Source organism: Eubalaena glacialis, chromosome 10 (assembly GCF_028564815.1).
Source record: "Eubalaena glacialis isolate mEubGla1 chromosome 10, mEubGla1.1.hap2.+ XY, whole genome shotgun sequence".
Lineage (NCBI taxonomy): Eukaryota > Metazoa > Chordata > Mammalia > Artiodactyla > Balaenidae > Eubalaena > Eubalaena glacialis.
In genome coordinates this window covers 57,488,483-57,507,985 of record NC_083725.1, presented here as the reverse complement: position 1 = coordinate 57,507,985, position 19,503 = coordinate 57,488,483, and the positions used below count along the sequence as shown (strand labels likewise).

General features: G+C 33.6%; 1 protein-coding gene across 6 annotated transcripts in view; it reads right to left on the bottom strand.

Moving 5' to 3' along the window:
- The window catches only part of PICALM (phosphatidylinositol binding clathrin assembly protein), a 106,322-nt gene that overhangs the window by 20,361 nt on the left and 66,458 nt on the right, over window positions 1-19,503 (bottom strand). For 3 of the 6 annotated variants that reach the window (XM_061204060.1, XM_061204056.1, XM_061204058.1), the window contains exons 10-16: window positions 18,581-18,704; window positions 18,172-18,308; window positions 15,888-15,991; window positions 2,376-2,483; window positions 687-818; window positions 564-594; window positions 284-383 (exon numbers count right to left, since the gene is read on the bottom strand). In XM_061204060.1, coding sequence (XP_061060043.1) covers window positions 284-383; window positions 564-594; window positions 687-818; window positions 2,376-2,483; window positions 15,888-15,991; window positions 18,172-18,308; window positions 18,581-18,704 — 736 coding nt within the window. Of the gene's footprint in view, window positions 1-283; window positions 384-563; window positions 595-686; window positions 819-2,375; window positions 2,484-10,358; window positions 10,509-15,887; window positions 15,992-18,171; window positions 18,309-18,580; window positions 18,705-19,503 lie in introns of all 6 variants that reach the window. The other 3 variants (XM_061204057.1, XM_061204059.1, XM_061204061.1) reach the window with 2 other exon arrangements.

Sequence of the window (19,503 nt, the reverse complement as noted above, 5' to 3'; positions counted from 1 at the left end):
TACCGTGTAAGGTTAATTTGAGGATTATATAAAACAAAACCACATATTATTTGTTAGAATGATGCCTGACACAAAGTAACCTTTAAATAAATGTTAGCTACTAAAATGTACCTGGCAAACATAGTCAACCAAGCTTCCTTTAAAAGAAATACAAATTACTTATATTTCTAAAACTTGGTAACAATCTTTCCACTTATGCCTTATCACTATTTTAAAAACATTTTCATGTTACACATTTACCTAAATCATTCATGTTAGTATATAATGAGCTTTTCCAACTCACCATTGTTGCAGCATTCCAAGCAGTTGTTGGTGCAACCTTTGGTTGCCAGTTAGACCCTCCAGTTAGCTTCTTTTCACCTGGCTGACTCCAATTTACATCACTTTAAATAAATATGAGTGAGAATATTAAGTGTGTGTAATTATGAAGTTTCTTTACTATACATTTAGATTGAACAGAGCATTTAAGATGCAGATGACATCTCTACACATACTTTCTTGAGAGGAAAGCCTAATCAACCTCTAAATGGCACATAGGGAAAGAATACAAATAAAACACTCACTTCTTAGTGGTTCCATTTCCAATGCCAAGATCTAGGACAGGAGAAAAAGAAAGCATTTAAAAACTAGACTAATTTTTATAAAACAACTTATTTTAAAGATTAAAGAATCCAAAAAATACTTACTGCCAACAAGGTTGGCTAAGGATGAATCCAAGTCATCAGATACTAACTTGTTAGGTGGGAGTTTGGCAACAGGAAGACTCTGGTTCTGAGAGGCCACTGTTGGTTTGAGAAGTCCACCTAGTTCATCAAAGCCTTAAAGTTACAAACAGACGAAATAGGATTTGTAAGGAACTTTATGGTGCTACAGCTTTCTAAAGGAGGTCTCTGCCTTTTCTCCTTGTTTGTTTACTGGAGAAGTCCTCCAGGAAAATGGGCACTAATAAATGCTCTTAAGTGGAAAAAGGAGAAATCCACCATTTCAAATCCCTTCTCTGTGAAAGAGAAGGGAATGGAATTAATCCTTCCCCTCAGCTGACAAAATTTTGTGAAGACTCACTTACACCTGAAGCAATACAGGTAAAAAATATATCTCTGTAACTTTGAAAAAAAAGTTCCTTTTAAGAAATAATATTTTATAGACCTTTTTATACTCTTCAAAGTGGAGAATGTAAGGGATATGTAAAACAGTATATTAGAAGCAAGTGAAAATGAACCACTAGGTTATCTCTTTTCCTGTCTAAAAACAACTAGCCTAAATTATACATAAGAAATAGCTAAACTACACTCAAACTGCATAAAACCATCTAGTAAAGTAGAACACTGCTTAAAAATAAAAAAATAAAATAAAATAAAATAAATAAAATAAAATCCCTTAAGGTTCTCTACCAAACGGTAGAAGGTAAAACAAATCCAATCAACCAAACCACCAAAGGACTGAACGGCACAACCCAGGAATACTAGAGAATATGAAAAAGAAAGTCACCAAAAATGGGGGTTTATAAAATATGAACAATTGGTTTCTATTTCCTTTATCCTTTTTCCCAGCAAGATAAACTCAAGAGGAAAAAGTCAAATGCATCAAAAAATATAATTATAAACCTACTAGTGCACAGGAAAAAATAAATTCCTAGTCCATACACATTCTTTATAAGTTTGCTTCTTACTTTTGTATGTATACTTATGAAAACTAATTGTATATTATAAAATTAACAACACCTCAATGTATTTCTTTAAATGGCTTGAGTTTAATTACTACACTTACCACCCCATGATTAAGAATATAATTTGGTGCCAACTTTATAGGAACTCAATCTTTACAAAACTTCAAATTACCAAGATGTTAAATAGAAACTTGGCTCTACAGATTTATAAAGTTCTCTTAAGATGACTAAACAAGCATACTATAAAACAATAAAAAGCCCGTGAACCCACAACTCTGATATTTAATTATTCTAGCTGTTCATTACACAGACTACCTCAACGAGTCAAGGTACCACAGGTCACATTTTCCTAGTTTTCAAAAAAGCCAATTTCATTTCAGTAAAGGTAAAAATTAGAGTAAAAGGTACAGCATTCTACACACAGTCACTAGCAATCTAGCAGTCTAATCTGAGTAAAATCTCTTTTTTTCTCTCTTATTTAATAGCTCTGGGAGAAACAAAATCTACCCAGATTCAAAATTGCCACTAAGAAAAGAGTAAAGGCTAACAGTCCCTTGAAGCTTTCTTCTAGCGGCTGGGGGAAGAGGGACCACTTCTTTGGCTACCCCAATTTCATCTATTTACACATGTTAAAAGGACCATTATCTGTCCTTACACAGACTCTAAACTAGAACATTATAGTAATGTTAATAAAGCAATTTTTTCTTACCCCCAGAATCTACAATAACGTTGGTAGATTTATTTCCAAACACAGATTCAAAGTCAACATTAAGGCCAGCTGAAGGATGTGGCTGTGCAACTGGAGAAGGAGCGAATCCTAAGAAAAACCAAAATGGAAAAAGCTCAATTCTTTAATAACTCTACATCTACAGCTCTTTAATAATGATGACAATAGAATGGAAAAAGCAGTAAATTCCCACAACAAAAAACAAAGCCAACCCTTCAAGCAAAATGCTTCCTAGACTACCACATCTCTTGTGATTACATTTTCCAAAACAAAATCATCCCACTGACTAAGAAAACTAACAAAAGAGCAAGTGAAGTTGAACTACTAGTTTGTTTCATTACAGAAATAACATTTTTTGCTTATTTTTTACCTTAAATTTGTAAGCTGATGTTAAAAAACCAAACACATCTAAAATTCTAGGATTTTGCATGAAGCCAAATTTAATTTAAGGGATCATTTGGGAATTAAATAAGTATTCTGTGGTGCTTTAAAAAAATATGAGTCTACTTAGTATCCCCCAAGAGTCTTTCTCCGTCTACCTACTCACCTTCCATATTTCTCTCTCCTTCCTTCCTTTTTCCCTTCCTTCAGTGGTTAATCAAAAGCTATATGGTTTAAGTTAATTTGAGAAGTGACAGGGTTCTGAAAGTTATAACCCACTAATCCTTATGACCCCCCCCGTGTCCAGATGTTTTTTTGAATATTAAAAAAACAAAAAACAGACTATTTTCAACGCCCAACCACCCTCTAACTTCAACTTAACTACTTCCAAAAGTGGAGCTGACATGTATAATCAAATATACTAATTTACCTAACTGCTCTGAAACACCAGAAAATTTATTCTTTCCTGTCCATGTTACACTGATGGTAGTGGCAATAAGCCAACAGACACCCAGCTCATGTTGCTGAAACCAGACAATGCTGAGGCAAACGTTAAGATTTTCAATTGTGTGAGGTTATATTTTGTGAGGTGAGGCACTGAATTTCCAGAGGCTGACAAGAAGAATTAAAATCATCTAAAACCATTAGGGCTGTCACATGACTTGGGGAGCTTTCAATCACTGAGTATATATCCAAGTAGAGAACAGCCTAGCAAGGATCACAAAGAAGGAATTCTTTTGCTTTGTGGAAGGCTGTAATAAATGGCTCCTGAATTCTCTTCCATTTCTAAATTCTATAAAGCCAGAATGTTAAAAATAAAAAAAGTCTGGTATTAGAAGATTAACAACTATATCATTAAAGAGAAGTTAAACTTTTGAGCCCTAAACATAGACTCTCTCTCTCTTCCTGCCCCAACTTTCTGCTAAAGGACTTTCAGTCTGTAAGAATCTCACTTTGAACTCTTAATGTATACCACCAGGATATAAAGAAGTACAATAATGCTGTACTAAAAGGACTGATCTTAAAGAAAAACAAAAAGTAGGACAAGATTTGGTGAGAAGTTCAAGAAGGTCCTCAAAGCCAGAGAAGCCAGAAAGCAATGACTTATTATTAACAATGACCCACACAAGCTGGTATACATCAATGATACTACTTTAAAAGTAGCATTTTACATCATAGTATGAATTTTTTAAATGTACAAGTTTGATCTTATTCCATAATTATTTAACCCTTAAAATACTCTTAACTCAAAAGACACTGGTCATACAATGAGAATACAAGCACTATCAAAACATAAAGTAATTTAGTAAATAAATCTGACCATTCATCAAAAGGTTCCTAGAATTCTATAGATATACTGATTTAACAGCTCTTTGAAATGTACGAACTGTTTAAGAAATATACCATGGGCTTGATGGTTCTTCTGGTAACTCCTTACAAAAAGAACAGATGTATCTACTCAAGAAAGACAAAAATCTATCATGCTTAATTATATGCCCATGCTAAACCACCCCACATAGCGTTCTTTAAATCATCTTGGAAGTAATATCTGAGCTATGATATCATTAAACTTTAGAAAACACAGGGAACAATAATTTATAAAGTAAGACAGCATACCAATTTCTCTTTTCCCTTGCTATCTTGTCCCAAATTCTTTCTAGAATTTGACTGATATCAGAGATGAGCCTATCCTTTATAATAACACAAAAACAACTTCATTACTTTCTGTAAAGAGAGGAGCCATCTCCTGAGGTTCCTAGGGGCACCAATCTGTGAAATTATATTACTGCCTAAAAGTATAAAAGATTTGAAAAGATATAAAGTAATCCAGAGCTAGTACCTCAAATTTTAAAAGCTTCTATATAGCAGAGGAATAAACTAAAAGGGAAATTCTTAATAAATTATAATAGCTGATTAGATTGTCAACCTTTAATTGTTAAAAGTTACTTAAGGGGCTTCCCTGGTGGCGCAGTGGTTGGGAATCTGCCTGCCAGTGCAGGGGACACGGGTTCAATCCCTGGCCCGGGAGGATCCCACATGCCGCGGAGCAGCTGAGCCCATGCGCCACAGCTACTGAGCCTGCGCTCTGGAGCCCGCGTGCCTGGAGACTGTGCTCTGCAGCAGGAGAAGCCATCGCAATGAGAAGCCTGCGCACAGCAACGAAGACCCAACGCAGCCATAAATAAATAAATAAATAAATTTATATATTAAAAAAAGTTACTTAAAGCAAAGTTACAGAACTAATATCACCATTTCAAAAGAGCAGATTTAGGGACCCCCCCCCAAAAAAGATGAATAGGCTATTAAACTTAAGGTTAATTTTATGAAATAATCACTACATTGAACTGCCTAACTCTTTCATTTCACAAAGCCCAATGAAAACGCTGTCACTGAACAGCTCCAGTTCACAGATTAACATTTAGAAACCACTGTACTACAGGGCAAATCTTGAGAGGACAATAGTAAGGTGACTGAGAGGTACAAGATGAAAAAGCTTTTGGGACAGAAAGGCAATCCAAACACCTTTGAGAAAAATCGGCTGGGTTGTTTAATAGATTTTGGTGGTAGTTCTGTAATAAATAGGCCTCATACTTTTTTGAGAAAATTACTGCTACTATTTATTAAACATTATGCAAGGGCTTTATAGATAGGTTATTATTTAAACCACACCATAACACTATGAGACAGTTATTATTATCCTCATTTTACAGATGAGGAAACTAAGAGATTAAACAACTTATCCAAGGTAAAATAATTAGTAAGTGGCAGAATCAAGACTTAAACCCCAATTTCTTTGATTCCAGAATCTATTAAGGGTTTTTGGTTTATCCTGAGTATTTCATCTTATATAAATTAGTAGGTAGGAAAATTAGTTTTTATTATTATAGCTATAAGAATTATATCTATTTATCAGGACTCTTCAAGTTTTATGAACTTCTTGAGCTTTGAAATAGCAAATACTGGGCTAAAAAATAAATAGCCCTTGGCAATTTAAAAATCTATAAGCAATACAAAAACAATGAGTTTTCAAGATTATATCTGATGATTAAATAATTTAGGTAAGAAGTATACTCCAAGTATGAAATGATCTGCCTACACAAGATAATTGTTTTTTTTTTTGGCCTCGCCCTGCGGCATGCGGGATTTTAGTTCCCCGATCAGGGACTGAACCCTTGCCCCTGCAGTGGAAGCGCGGAGTCTTAACCACTGGACCACCTGGGAAGTCCCCACAAGATAGTTCTCAATACAAGTAGTTTTAATGATAATTCTGTGTCAGGCATTGTGCTAGATGTTATACAGGCATATATGTACACCTCATAATAATCCTGCAAGACATTATTATCCCAATTTTCATAGTCTTAGAAAAGTTAAACACCTGCTTAAAGTCACACAGGTAAAGGAGTGTAACTGGAATTCACACCCAAGTTCACCGTATTCCAAACATTTTCTTTCCGTTAAATGCCCTCAACAATTCCATTTTTAAAGACTTTTAACCATGTCTAATTCTTACTGCCAGTCAAGAACCTCAGTTCTTCAGCTGTGTCAAACCTACTTTTTAATGCCAACTTAACTAAGGTAACAACTCCTATACACAAAAAAATTCAGCTGGATTTTGAGGTCTTATTGCTACTGCACTGGCCTAGACAGAATATATTTGGAAAGATACAGATCAAATTGGTTACACCTTCCTGGAAACTACTTCCCATTTCTATGGCCTTTGCATAGCGCTGGAAAAGCATGCTTCTTTCCAGTATAATCTCCCTTCACCTGTGCCACAACTGTTCAAATCAAAATTATCTGCCATTCTATCAACTAAGATCTATACACAGAGCTTTAAATTCCATAAGCTTGTAATAGTAAAATGTTATAAACTCTTCTGAAAATTTGAAAGTTTTGAGAATGAATAAAAGCAGGAAGATGACAGGCATCCATTCATAAAACAATCATGTGTTTAATCAAGGAAAACAAAATTAAGCAACTACCTGTTCTTCAAAACCAAGTATTTTTTTTCTTACCAACTCATTTTAAGGAAAACAACAAAAAGAAACCCCTCTTGCATAAATAAACTGATAAATTTTAGAGATTATTGTTACCTACCTCCAAATAAACCAGCTACAGTAGAAGGCTCATGGCACATAAGGGTAGTATTACGATAAGCTTGAGTACCACAAAAAGAATCTGACAAGGCATATAAGGGGGGAAAAGAAAGGACAGGAAAAAAAGAAAAAAAGAGAAAAGTGAGAAAGTGAGGAGGAACAGTTAAGAGTGGAATGGAGTAATTAAAAACAAACAGAAACAAACAAAAACAAACAAAAGAAAAAACAGAGGAGTCCAAGCCCTTGGTGTTCTTCAAATTACAACTTACTAAAAAAAAGCACTTAAGCCTCCATTATAAGTACTATATTTAAAATATATATAAATAATATTCACAGCAAATTTTTTAAAATAACCAATACTGTATTTCTTTAGATAAAGAAATACGAACCAGTTGGCTTTTTAGTCAATACCAACATGTCTTCTAATGTCTTCTTTTGCAGATGAGGAAGCAGGCCTAGACAAGGTCACAAACATGGTATAGCTGGAACCACAACCCACTCCCCTTGACTTACAAGTTTCAGTATTCTTATAGCTTTAATGAGGACAAGCTATCAAGTACACTGAGAATCATATCATCAAATCAAGGTCCTCCCCTGGAAGGGTTGGAAGGTATCTACATACCTAACTGATTGTTCTTGGTCGTTCTTAATCCTATAGAGCAGGGGTTGGCAAACTACAGCCTGGGGCCTATTTTTATATGTCCATGTGAGCTAAAAATGGTTTTTACCTTTTGAAAGGGTTGTTTTAAAAAAAAAAAAAAAAAAGAAAGAAAAAAGAAAAGATGACGACTCAAAGATTTTATGCATCCTATAAAGCCTAAAGTATTTACTATCTGGTTCCTTACACCAAAAGTTTCCTGACCACTGTTCTAGAGCACTATCCAACAGAGCTTCCTAATAACAGAAATGTTTTGTAAATCCGCACAATTTGTAGATATATGCATATGATACATTATGGTAGCCACTAGGCACATGTGCCACTGAAGAACGGAAATGTGGCTAGTACAAGTGAGGAAGTAAAATTTTAATTTTATTTAACATTTAATTTTAATTAACCTTTAAATGATGACATGTGGTTAGTGGCTAATTAGATGATGCAGTGCCAGGAATGGCACACCTTGGGTGGTCCTCTCATGCTCTTACTACTCTGAGTAAGAAAGTATTGGAATTTTTATTACACAACTCCTCAGGAACTTTCAACTTGCACTGAAAGACTTATTAAAAAGCCTATTCTAGGACACGCATCAACAAACTACAGCTGCTTGTCTTTGTAAATAAAGTTTTACTGGAACACAGCCAGGCTCATGTGTTTATGTCTTGTCTACGGCTGCTCTCATGCTATAATGTCAAAGTTGAGCAGCTGCGAAAGAGATTGTGTGGCTCACAAGCCAAAAATATTTACAATCTGACCTTTTAAGAAAAAGTTTGCTGACCCTTATTCTAGACTAATGCCTAATGGTTTGACATCAGTGGTTTTTAATTTCCCCTTCTGCACTCATTTTCATTAAAAAAAAAAAAGTATTTAACAAATTATTTTTCTCTAATGACAAAACTTGGCAGATGTGATTTTTTTTTAAAATATACTTCATACTTTCATTTGTATTATTTGCCCTCAGAAAGAGGAAGATAAGGGTTTAAATGAAAGTCTGCACTTCCATAAGGGAAAGAGCACTGCAGAGCAAAGCTGCTGTCTCCTGCTTTAGGCTTTGCTCCCACTAGCTGGGTTATCTTGATTAACTTTTCCAGGACTCAGGTGATGCATCCATAAAATGGTAATAATGTTCTGTTACCACTATGAGAGTTGAGAGCTGGACCAAACATTTTCTGCAGGTTTTTGCAAACACTAAATCACCAATTCTATGATTTTAATTTTCAAATGGACTGACTGACCTTGGAGTATATAGCCATCAACTTTACTAATCTGCTTTGCTTTCTGGTCTTCCTCTTGCCCCAAATCATAGGCCTTAAACTTAAAAAACATTAGGAATATGACATTTCTAGTATATTCCTCTTATTACAGGCTTTCCTTGAAAAGTCAAAATAATAATTAACTCTCTCACATGACTTTTATATATTTTTACTCTGTTTTTGTTTATATGTGAAATAGCTACAACCTTCAGCACTTAAGGTTACTGCCCTCCATTCTGTCCCCCTTCAGGGGATACAGATATGACATCCTGAAGCCCATGCACTGCTCTGACCTAAAAGATCTAAATATATAGTCCCAAAGCAAAGACGTATCTGTTTCATATCCCCAAATTAAGGCAACTGACTTAAAAAAATACAAACAGCCATATTTACAATATACAGACTATTCATATTCAGTAAATATGAAGAAAAGATAAACCTAAAAAACCACCACCCCAACAGAACACTCCAAAGATAACTCTAGTTACCCCTTATTACCAAGCAAAAAGGCACTCCATTTGACAAATTTCTAGAGCAACAAAATGTATAATTTACTTTCAATTACTTTTTATATAATTTTTAAATGTATTACAATATAATAAAGGAATTATTGCAACCAAATATTACACTTTAGAACTATTAGACTAGTTGTATAACTGGAGCACCTGCCTTGAAACTTTCTCAGATCTCCAACTACTGCTTTCTAGTCACCTTCCATCCTCCCCTCTCTCAGATATATCTAACAGAATATGGCCACATGATCTACCTAGGGTACACAGATGACTTTCTGCATGCTGCTTTAATCAAAGATTTAAATTTGTGTCACCTTACGTTGTTTCTTTGAATTGAATAAAAGCAGTTTTCATCATCTTTTAAGGGGGTTTAGCATCTTTTTAGCAGGATTCAAAAACATTTATTTCAGTTTAGTATGTACTTAAAAACTTATTCTTCCTTGTACAACTTTGGTATGAAATTTTGCCTTTTTACAGATTTTTATACCACAATTAAGGCTATTCAGTCAAGTTGCTTTTCATTTTCTACTTTTCATCTACCTCCAGGCTAACAATGAAATGAGACCCTTAAGATTGGACAGAGGGTATAGTGGGTTTTAGACGATATAAAGTTGTACTATTATTTGAAATTAAAAAGGGAAAAAAAAGAAAGATTCAGAAAGCTACTAAGAGTGATAATCACCCTCTTTCTCAAGCAGAGAGGGAAAAATATAAGCACACATAAACACGTAACTAAGTTTAAGAGATGTTACTCCTTCAATCAACTCTCCTAATAACCACCTCTCTGAACTAATAAACAGGATGTAGCATGTGATGCTACAGTATGATAGAGAACAAAACAAAGTCCAATTTCAAAGGATATTTTCCTTCCTAAAAACCTGCATTAAATAAAATTAGGGATACTGGCGTAAAAAATCTCACTACACTATTGTTATTTAGTTTACTTTAAAATTTGTTATTAAAATACAAAGTAATTATTGCAGTGCTTTAAAAATAATGGATACGTTAAAAAAAATACTTAGGCAGTATAAACATTAATTGGAAAGAAAGGTTAAATGGTACTTTACCAACAAACATTTCATGAGTAGGTGTCCTAGTAGTAAAAGTGGATACATCTGAAGAAATGGGAGGGTGAACATCACCACTACTTTTTGTGAGGAAAGGATTTAAGCTTGGAATGGCATCATCAACAGCATCTACAGTAGCAGAGAAAGGATCTGTGCAGTCCAAGTGCATTATAGCAAAATGAAGAAAGGAAGTAAATTAATTAGTATTGTAATCAGTCAAAAGATGCAAAGTGAAAAGTAGTAGCTATATTATTATTAATCTAAATGCAAATGATCAAATCTAATCACCAAGATAGAAGAAATGCATTTAACATATTTTAAAATGAACCCTCAGAAAAAAATACTTATGTGTCCATAACAACAGTAGCATACGAAGGCCAGATCTGCTTTACATCAGAAAGCCAACAGTCATGTAGTTAAAAAAGAAGATATGTAAGAACAAAAATGTTTCTATAAAAGAGCCATCTACCCTGAACCGTGTTCCCCACCCAAGGTGGGAGTGTATCAGTTCCGGTGCCATAGCTACGTTTACTCACATAATTGATATAAATAATTAATTCAAATGTGGAATAGGCAGTATTTCAAAAACCAAAGGGAATTAGGGGTTTCTAACATGTGAATATAAACTCTTGTATGGGTTCAGATGTAGGAAACAAAATAATAAAGACGAAGAAAAGGTCTAATGATGGGAAAGGAATTTTAGAAAAATTAAGAACAGAGACAAAAGACTGGCCATCCCAGTAGACTGGGATTAGCTTTGAAGGCCTAGCTATGAGTTTTAAAGCCTAAATGATTTGGAAGGAATAACGGAAGTACTGTTCCCTACTAGAATGGTACCAAATATGTACTTTATTATCAAATTTAGAATCACATATTTACTATAACTACACCTCATTCAAGATAACTGTCACTGTAATGATTGAAAGCCATTCATCATACCTTAAGTAAATGGGGAGAAGAAAAAATAAAGAGCAGCGAAAATACAGTGTCATAATTTTTTCTCTTATAACACAATTAAAAATGAAAAGATACTCCTGTACTTCCAACCAGCGCCTGTTCTTGCCTCTTCTAGTCTAGTTTCTGGTCCTTACTTAAGAATACAGTATTAAGCACTGTATTTTACTCTAAGACTGTATGATAAAACAATAAGGAAGCAATGGCCTAAGGATCAGCTTCTGCAAAACAATATGGGCACACTTTATCCTTAAAGTCAATAAATTCAAAGCTAGTGTTCTACAAATCATGCAACTGCAACTTTAAAAAGAAAAATATCAAGATAATATTGAGGTCATTGTATGAAGTCCTACAAACATATCAAAACTCACTGATGTACTATTCTAACTCAAATAATCATGTTAAACATCTTTCCCACCTCTCCACTTCTCAATAAATGGAACAATGGGGGAAAAGAATCAGAAAAAAAAAATTCAGAAATAAAAAGCAGAAAATAGACAAAAATAAGATTCATTTTTTTGTACTAAAATAAAAATGTAATGATGACCGCTCTAACTCCTTCTTGTATAAGAAAGGAGTTGCGTTAAGTTTAGAGTTGACCAGTTTGGTTGAAAGTACTACTTTTAAATATTTGATAGAGGCATGGAGTTTTTAAAGTACATCATACTTTGTTGGACAAGTAACACAAAACTTCTCTCTGGTTTTCCATGCAAAAGAAGTCATGAGAGAAGTCATTCAAAAAGAGTACACACATTTCTACAACAGATCTATTAGGTTCATGAGAAAAGACATGTTTGGAAAAAGTTACTAGTTATCTGCTATTCTATTGATTGACACTTTTTACCTAAGCGCTTAATATCAATTGATTGACACTTTTTACCTAAGCGCTTAATATCAATCATTTCCTATTATATGAAACATCCTAAAGAAGAATATGCAGAAATGCATAAGTGAATCTGTATATTTAGATCAGTCAGACAATAAGAAAAACCAGCTCTTAATCTACCTTGACAAAACACTACTACTATGGGTAGCAGATTAACATCATTTAGATTAGATGATGATTTTTAAATCATCATCATCATTTTAAATGATGTTAGTCTACTATACCATAAATGATTAATTCAAATTCATTAAAGATAAAAAAAAATAGTAATAATGTCCCAGCTAATCCAACTTAAACTGTACTTATCAGACTGGCAACTCTAAAATTCCTTATACTTTCAATAAATACTTTTTTCCATTATTTTTATCATTATTCACTTGAAAGTTTAATTTTATGTTACATTAGAGTCATAGAAAAATAATCCAAAAAATTAAAACAAAAATAATACCAGTCATATTACAGTCTTGAGGTAAATATTTGATATCTACATTTATTCACAGAAAATTGAGTGTTTTCATAGTGTTGTGTGTCTCATGCCAGCTGAGAGTAAAACAAATTCAACTTCAGAATGGGTCATTCTTTTTTGCCTGAATTAAATTTTGAAATCTTGCTTAAAATATACAACAGTGTACTTAACCTGGTAATACTGTATATTTTTAGATTTGCTGTAACTCAAAGTTTTCATGGTGATGAAAACTGATATCTCAAGATATTAGTATTCAACACCAAGTGCTTGTTTAGATTCCAGACCATTTCTTGAAAAATCAAAGGCTCACTAATAATGCAATGAGAGAAACAGGAGAGCTTGTGTTCTCTCTCTTCAATGTTCATTTTTAGGTGGAACCTTAAAATGCCTCTCACATAAACATACGAACTTTACCTCCTCTTAACTCTATATCACTAACCTAGCTGTGATTGGGAATACACATCGTTTCTGTGGTGCTTATGATAAGAACTTAAATTAAATACCAAATCTGTTGTTAACATCCATTTTTAGCAAATGAGAGCAAGGAAACACAGAAAAAGATTTTAGAATTATCAAAAAAAAAAAAAAAGCATACCTTTGTTTTGTCACATACTATAAAAGCATGATGTAAAATGCTACATATTTCAAACGTTCAGGTAAATGGTTAACATAAAAAAAATGCCTTTTAGAATTTACTGTTATGATCAAAGCTTTTTATATAAAAGATTTATTTATTTATCTTAGTAACTTTAATTTTAAAAATAAAGTAAAAAGTCTTAATCTGAATGTCATGGGTATGAACAATACAATGACTAAAATTAGGAAGTATTCAAAGTTCTTGGCTTAAAATACTCTTCCACTATCCAATTATGCAGAAGTCAAAACTTTGAAATTATCACCAACTCAGAAGCCAAATATCTTTATATGAAATATAAGACAAGATTTCATTCTTCTTAAATTGAGGGGTTTATATAAGATCACTGTCCTTTCCTCGTATATAATTGTAAGCTTTTGGAAGAATAGTAGTCAGTTGCTACTGCCTCTGCTCCCAACTTTACTTGATAATACTTCTTTTTTTTTAAACAGTTTAACAGTGTCACTTGTACACAGCAAGCCTAATGTTAAAATATGCGGGAAATTTTGATGAAAATAGTACACAAACCAAAATAACCTAAAATAGAAAAGGAAATCATGATTAAATGTACTCCCACACTGTATTCACACACAAATTGCCATGGAATATTTCTTCTAACAGAATATAAAACAATTTTTACAGGCTGAAATTACTTAAAATTATTCTCCCACAGTAACAACAGTCTATCTGCCTTCATCTACGAGCTCAATAATTCCAAGCAGAAACTTTAAATTGTCATTGTTAGAATTAATTGTACATGGTATCCAGACAAAACAGTTTCACAGTTCAGTTTCATTGAAATGTTATATTAGTTCTCATTAAGCCTTCTGTAAAATTTTTCATCTACCTAAAAACACAACTTTTCAGCCTTAATTTTAGAAAAACTGGTTTGTTTTTTTAAAAGGTGAGCAAGCTAAAACTGCTTAAACGGTCATGTTAATCCTACTAACGTTTCCTAAAGCAATTCACAATAAGCAGGAAATAAGCATGTAAATTTTGGCAGATTAAAAATCCTAAAATTGTAATGACCGTTAGGATATTAAGAAACTGCTTTCTTAACCTTAATTTGCTATCTACAGATCATTCAGATAAATAATTCTAAAATATTTACTGACTTTAAACTAGCTTATCATTTTTAGAAATTACTCCCAGATCTTAAGATTTAGCTAAATTAAACTAGCTTTCAAAATCAATTCGTTTTAAAAATCAAGTTATGGCTCACAAAATTAGTCTAAAAATCTAGTATTTTAGTGTTTCACTATTCCTGTTCCCTGCCCTGTCTTGAACCAGAAATAACCTGCCCCCGCAAAAAGAAAATGTCTACTCATTCAACAAACATTTACAAAGTACATGTTATATATCAGTAAGTGTTCTAGGCATCAGGGATATATCACTCAACAAAATATTTTAGAGCTCCTCCCTTCACATAGTTTACATTCTATTATATAAAATATAGTCTTAAGAAATAACTATTAAAAAACCCCAGTGGGATAGGGAGGGTGGGAGGGAGGGAGATGCAAGAGGGAAGAGATATGGGAACATATGTATATGTATAACTGATTCACTTAGTTATAAAGCAGAAAGTAACACACCATTGTAAAGCAATTATACTTCAATAAAGATGTTAAAAAAAAAAAAAAAAAAAAAACCCCAAAAAGTTATTAACTCAAATCATTAAAATAAAGATGAAAACGTCTAATACACCATAAAAACTCACTAGAACAATGAATCCTGCTATGAGAAGTAAGCCAATCAATTCAGATTTTACATGTGAGCCAACATAAATTTTAAGGTAGCTTGCCATTCTCTAACGGTTCTCTAGACAGTGTCCTTTCTCAGAGTATCTTTCCCTCCCAAATAATTTTTCAGTGTTTATAAAATAATATTGATACTTACATAAATACAAACAGAAGTACCAAAACCAAACAAAGGAAATGATTTGAAAACATACTAAATGTCTAAGCAAAACTGCTTAAAAATTGACATGGACTAGGCTCATTCCTTCAAAGATGCCAGGTCATGATCATAATATGGTCACCTTAAGATCAAAGAACTACTCAAGGTCAGCAAACTTTCCTGTTGGTACTAGGGGAAAAATTCTTTGAATACCAAAATCTTACAGGTCTGAATTAAATCAACATTTTAAATATAAGTAGCATAAAGTTTGTCATGACATTCCTGCAGAGAAGATAGTGCACTGCCTGATAACACCATCGGAATTTTATTAGAACTTTATTAGATGAGTTTTCCCCTCTGCAAGTAAATTTTTTTTCTATACCAAAGGTAAGATAACCATTACACATTTTCCGGTAATAGAACAGAAATTCAACATTGAAAGAATGATTTCACAATTAAACATACATTTGGTCCTTTTTCATCTTCATTAAACTTCATTTCATAATTTAATTGGACATACATTCCAAAATTGCATTTATAAATGAATGGAAATGTCTTCAAGGGGCAAAACAACTTCACTGTCATATTAATATTTTTCAAGTACTCATGTATCAAGTGTAAGGCAAGTAAACCCCACAAAATGGGGAAGGGAGATGCCTATACAACATACAAAGTAGGTTCATTAATGCTTACCTCCCCATGTACTTGCTACCTGAGAAGCAGCTGACATAGGAAGTACAGATGGGTGAAAAGTTGGCTGTTGCAAATCAAGCAGATCATTTGGTAGCTTTGATGTGCTAGGAAGATATTTTGAAAAGATGCTTTATTTATTAGATAAACTTTGCTACATTAGCCACTCCCCTCATCCACCCCAGTAAATAAAAACATTAAAAAGAAAAGTGAAAAAAAAGTCCCAATAATATAAATCTCCAAAGGGAGAACAGGTGCAGCAAGATAACAGTTGCATACCCCTCATGTAACAGCATATTTCTAAGGAAGCCTGGAAAATTATTCAAGTACCATATCTGAAGTTTACATAGGATTCAAATAATAATAGCCCTTCTGGAAAGAATCAATGACCTCCCCAGAAAAAAACTAATTTCTTTATTGAAAAGAACCTAGAACCTAAACAACATAATTTTAAAATATGAAACATCGTGGCAATTTATTTTTTTAAAAGAAATTTGTTTTCTTACTCTTAATCTTCAAAGAACTTCAATTACATTTGCAACACCAATACCCCTACAAAGTAAAATACCTGTTAACCTTACCTTTATTGCTTCAAATATCAAACAACGTATCAACAATACATGGAAAAAATTATACATGCATATATGATATAAATTTACAACAAAGCCACCCCATTACACAACTCCAGGGGAGTACTACTTACATAATATATTTCGTGTTATGTGATTAAGGAACAACACAAAAAAAGATCCCAGTTTCCATGAATTGAGGCATTATGTGCATCTCAGCATAGATTATTTTTAACTTACACTTATTCAAAAACAAAAGTTTTGAAGACATATCTTTCAGATGTAAAACATAGTTTTATAAGTAGATAAATCAAAATACAAATGCATTTAGTGCTTTGGGGAAAAATACAGAATATGCAATAAGCATTCTGTAATAGGCTGTAGGTTTGTCCTCAATTACTATTAAAAAGGTGAAAATGTTGAGGGTATTAAGTGAAATAAAAAGATGAGTTCTTTATCTAATAATTTGTTTCATCCTCAAACCGTCAACATTCTTTTCCATTTACCCCCATCCCGCTACCCAGCTAAGACAGGCTTCTTTTTAAGGTCCCTAAGTGAAAAACTTGACACTTAATGGGTTCAGTGTTATTGGGGACTAAGGAAGTATTATACAAAAATCAAAACAAACAAAAAGATAAAGCTGAAAGAGAAACACATAGCTAAATTCAACATCTACTAAGACTTTAGGGAGCAGGTAGCAGCTGAGTTAGTAAAAGTTACACTGAGCTGTGAAGGGAGTCGGTAGGTGGAAGGGAAGACCGTTTAAGGATGAGTTAATAAAATAAACAGCAACAACAACAAAATCAAAGAAAAACAAGCAAACAAAACACCCTATCACTCTCTATGTAGCATTTACCATGCACTAAGCACTGTGTTAAACCCTATACTAGTGATCCTGTGACCCTGGCAGAAATGAAAATTCTTGGGCCTTACCCTACAGGCGGGGCTCAGAAATCTGTGGTTTAATAAACCCTCCAGGTGATTCTAATGTTAGGTAAAGACTGAGAACCACTGACCTATACCATACGTTACCTTGCTTGGAAACTGAGGTTTTAAAAAAAAAAAAAAAAGATTAAGAAATAAATGAACCAGGATTCAAACCAGAATCTGAATTTCAAACTTCTCTAAACCACTCTGAGGTAAAACATAGGAGGAATTTAGAAAAATCCAGTTATTCTAATTTGCCTGGAAATATAATATTCCTATTGTTAAGTAGCTTGAAGTTGGGCTGGTAGGCTTCAATACCACAGAAATCTGGCAACTAAACTCTTATTGTGTTCCAGATTACTGAGTTTAACACCAGGGACTAGAAATGAAAAACATTTAACATCCAGTGAAAGGATATCCTGAAATACATATCATACATACATATCTAAGAGTTATACACAGGGTCTTGAACCATTAGACACTTCACAAATGTGTTTAACTATAGTTAATTTTTTTTACAATGAAACGGTTGCCCAGAACTAACCCACCACCTTTCCAATTGGTATAAGTCTATCATTTAGCCATATCCCATTTCTTAAACATTCGAAATATAAAGTCTATCACTTTATATTTAGCTATTATACCACTACCACCATTTATCACTACCTCCTTTGTGTGGATTTATGATTACAAAATCATGTATCAAACTAAACCTGAAAAACTCTGCAAAATTTCTGTTAGAAGTCTTTAAGCCTAAGTATTCAAAGGTAATCATTAACCACTCCACCTACCTGTTAGAAGAACTAGGGGTAGAAAATATGTCAATGGCTGGTGCAGTCATTATACCTCCTGCTGAGGTGGACACAGGAGAGGCTGCAGTTGTTAAAGAGGTATGAGGTTTCTTTGCAAGTTCTTTTAGGCGCTGCTCCTGTTGAGAAAGGGAACTACCATAAGGAATCCAGAAACCAGATTTGTTTGTATGGCCTCTGAAAAAAAAAAGCATTTTCTAATTTTGTTTTGATAGCAGAAAGGTATTCCCTGTTTTGCCAGTCATTCAATGTCAGGATGAAAAATTAGACTACTGAATTTCACCCCATTTGTACAAATATTTATTAAATACTGTTAGTCTGTACAGAAGTCCCAATTACTTTATAAACTCCTATACTTGTTTTTCCAAATAAAGAGAATGCACACACCTACCTTTAAAGCTTTTAAACGAGCCTGTTCTTCCTCTAATGCTGCCTGCTTTTCCCTTTCATCCACTTTGGTAAGAGACAGGCCAGTGCTTGCCAGGGAAGAGACTGCGTTGGAAAGTGTTGTCGCCCTAGGATAATCAGACAAAGGTAATTTGGTTTTTTGCCAAACATTTATTTCACTGGTTATGAAATGGTCTAGCAAGCTAGCCATAGAGAGGCACCATAATTATGAACTAAACGTATGGAGTCAAAACCTGTACTTCAGATGAAATATTCTACCCACTGACCCAGAGGATTATTAGAAATTAGTTGATCTACACATACATTCATTTATTTTTTTAAAGTAAGTGTTAGACTTTGGAAAGGGTTCACAGTAAAGGTGAGGGACGTTGCCTCTTCCAAGCCCCAAGGTAGGGAACCAATGCAATTAGAGAAGAGCTCACATACTTCTAGGAAAACCCTGACAGGTAAAAAGTATTGAATTTCTCATAGGAAATGATCTTCTGCTAATTTACAGCCTGGGTTTGGCAGTACTACTACAGAATACTAAAACATAAGTACCAGCAATAAATAATGTATGTCTAGGTATGTTTCCCTTATAATAACACCCAAAGATGTCATTCCCAGAGGACCCACAGGTTCTCTCAAAGGAAGATCAGTTTCATTCCAGTCACTGGTCCATCTGGCACCCCCTTTCTGTCTGCTACCCTTTTGCCAAGCTAGAATATTCTTTTCAAACATATTATATATGCACAATGCATCATCCCTTACTGGTGGATTCACAGCAAACCACCTCACTTCCCTTATATCAAAACCTTATCCAGATCATAAACCCCAACATTTAATTCCCAAATGTTAATTCTAGGCAAAATAAACATGTGTGGTAAAGAATTCTAACAGGAAACTACTCCTCAGTGACTGCTATTA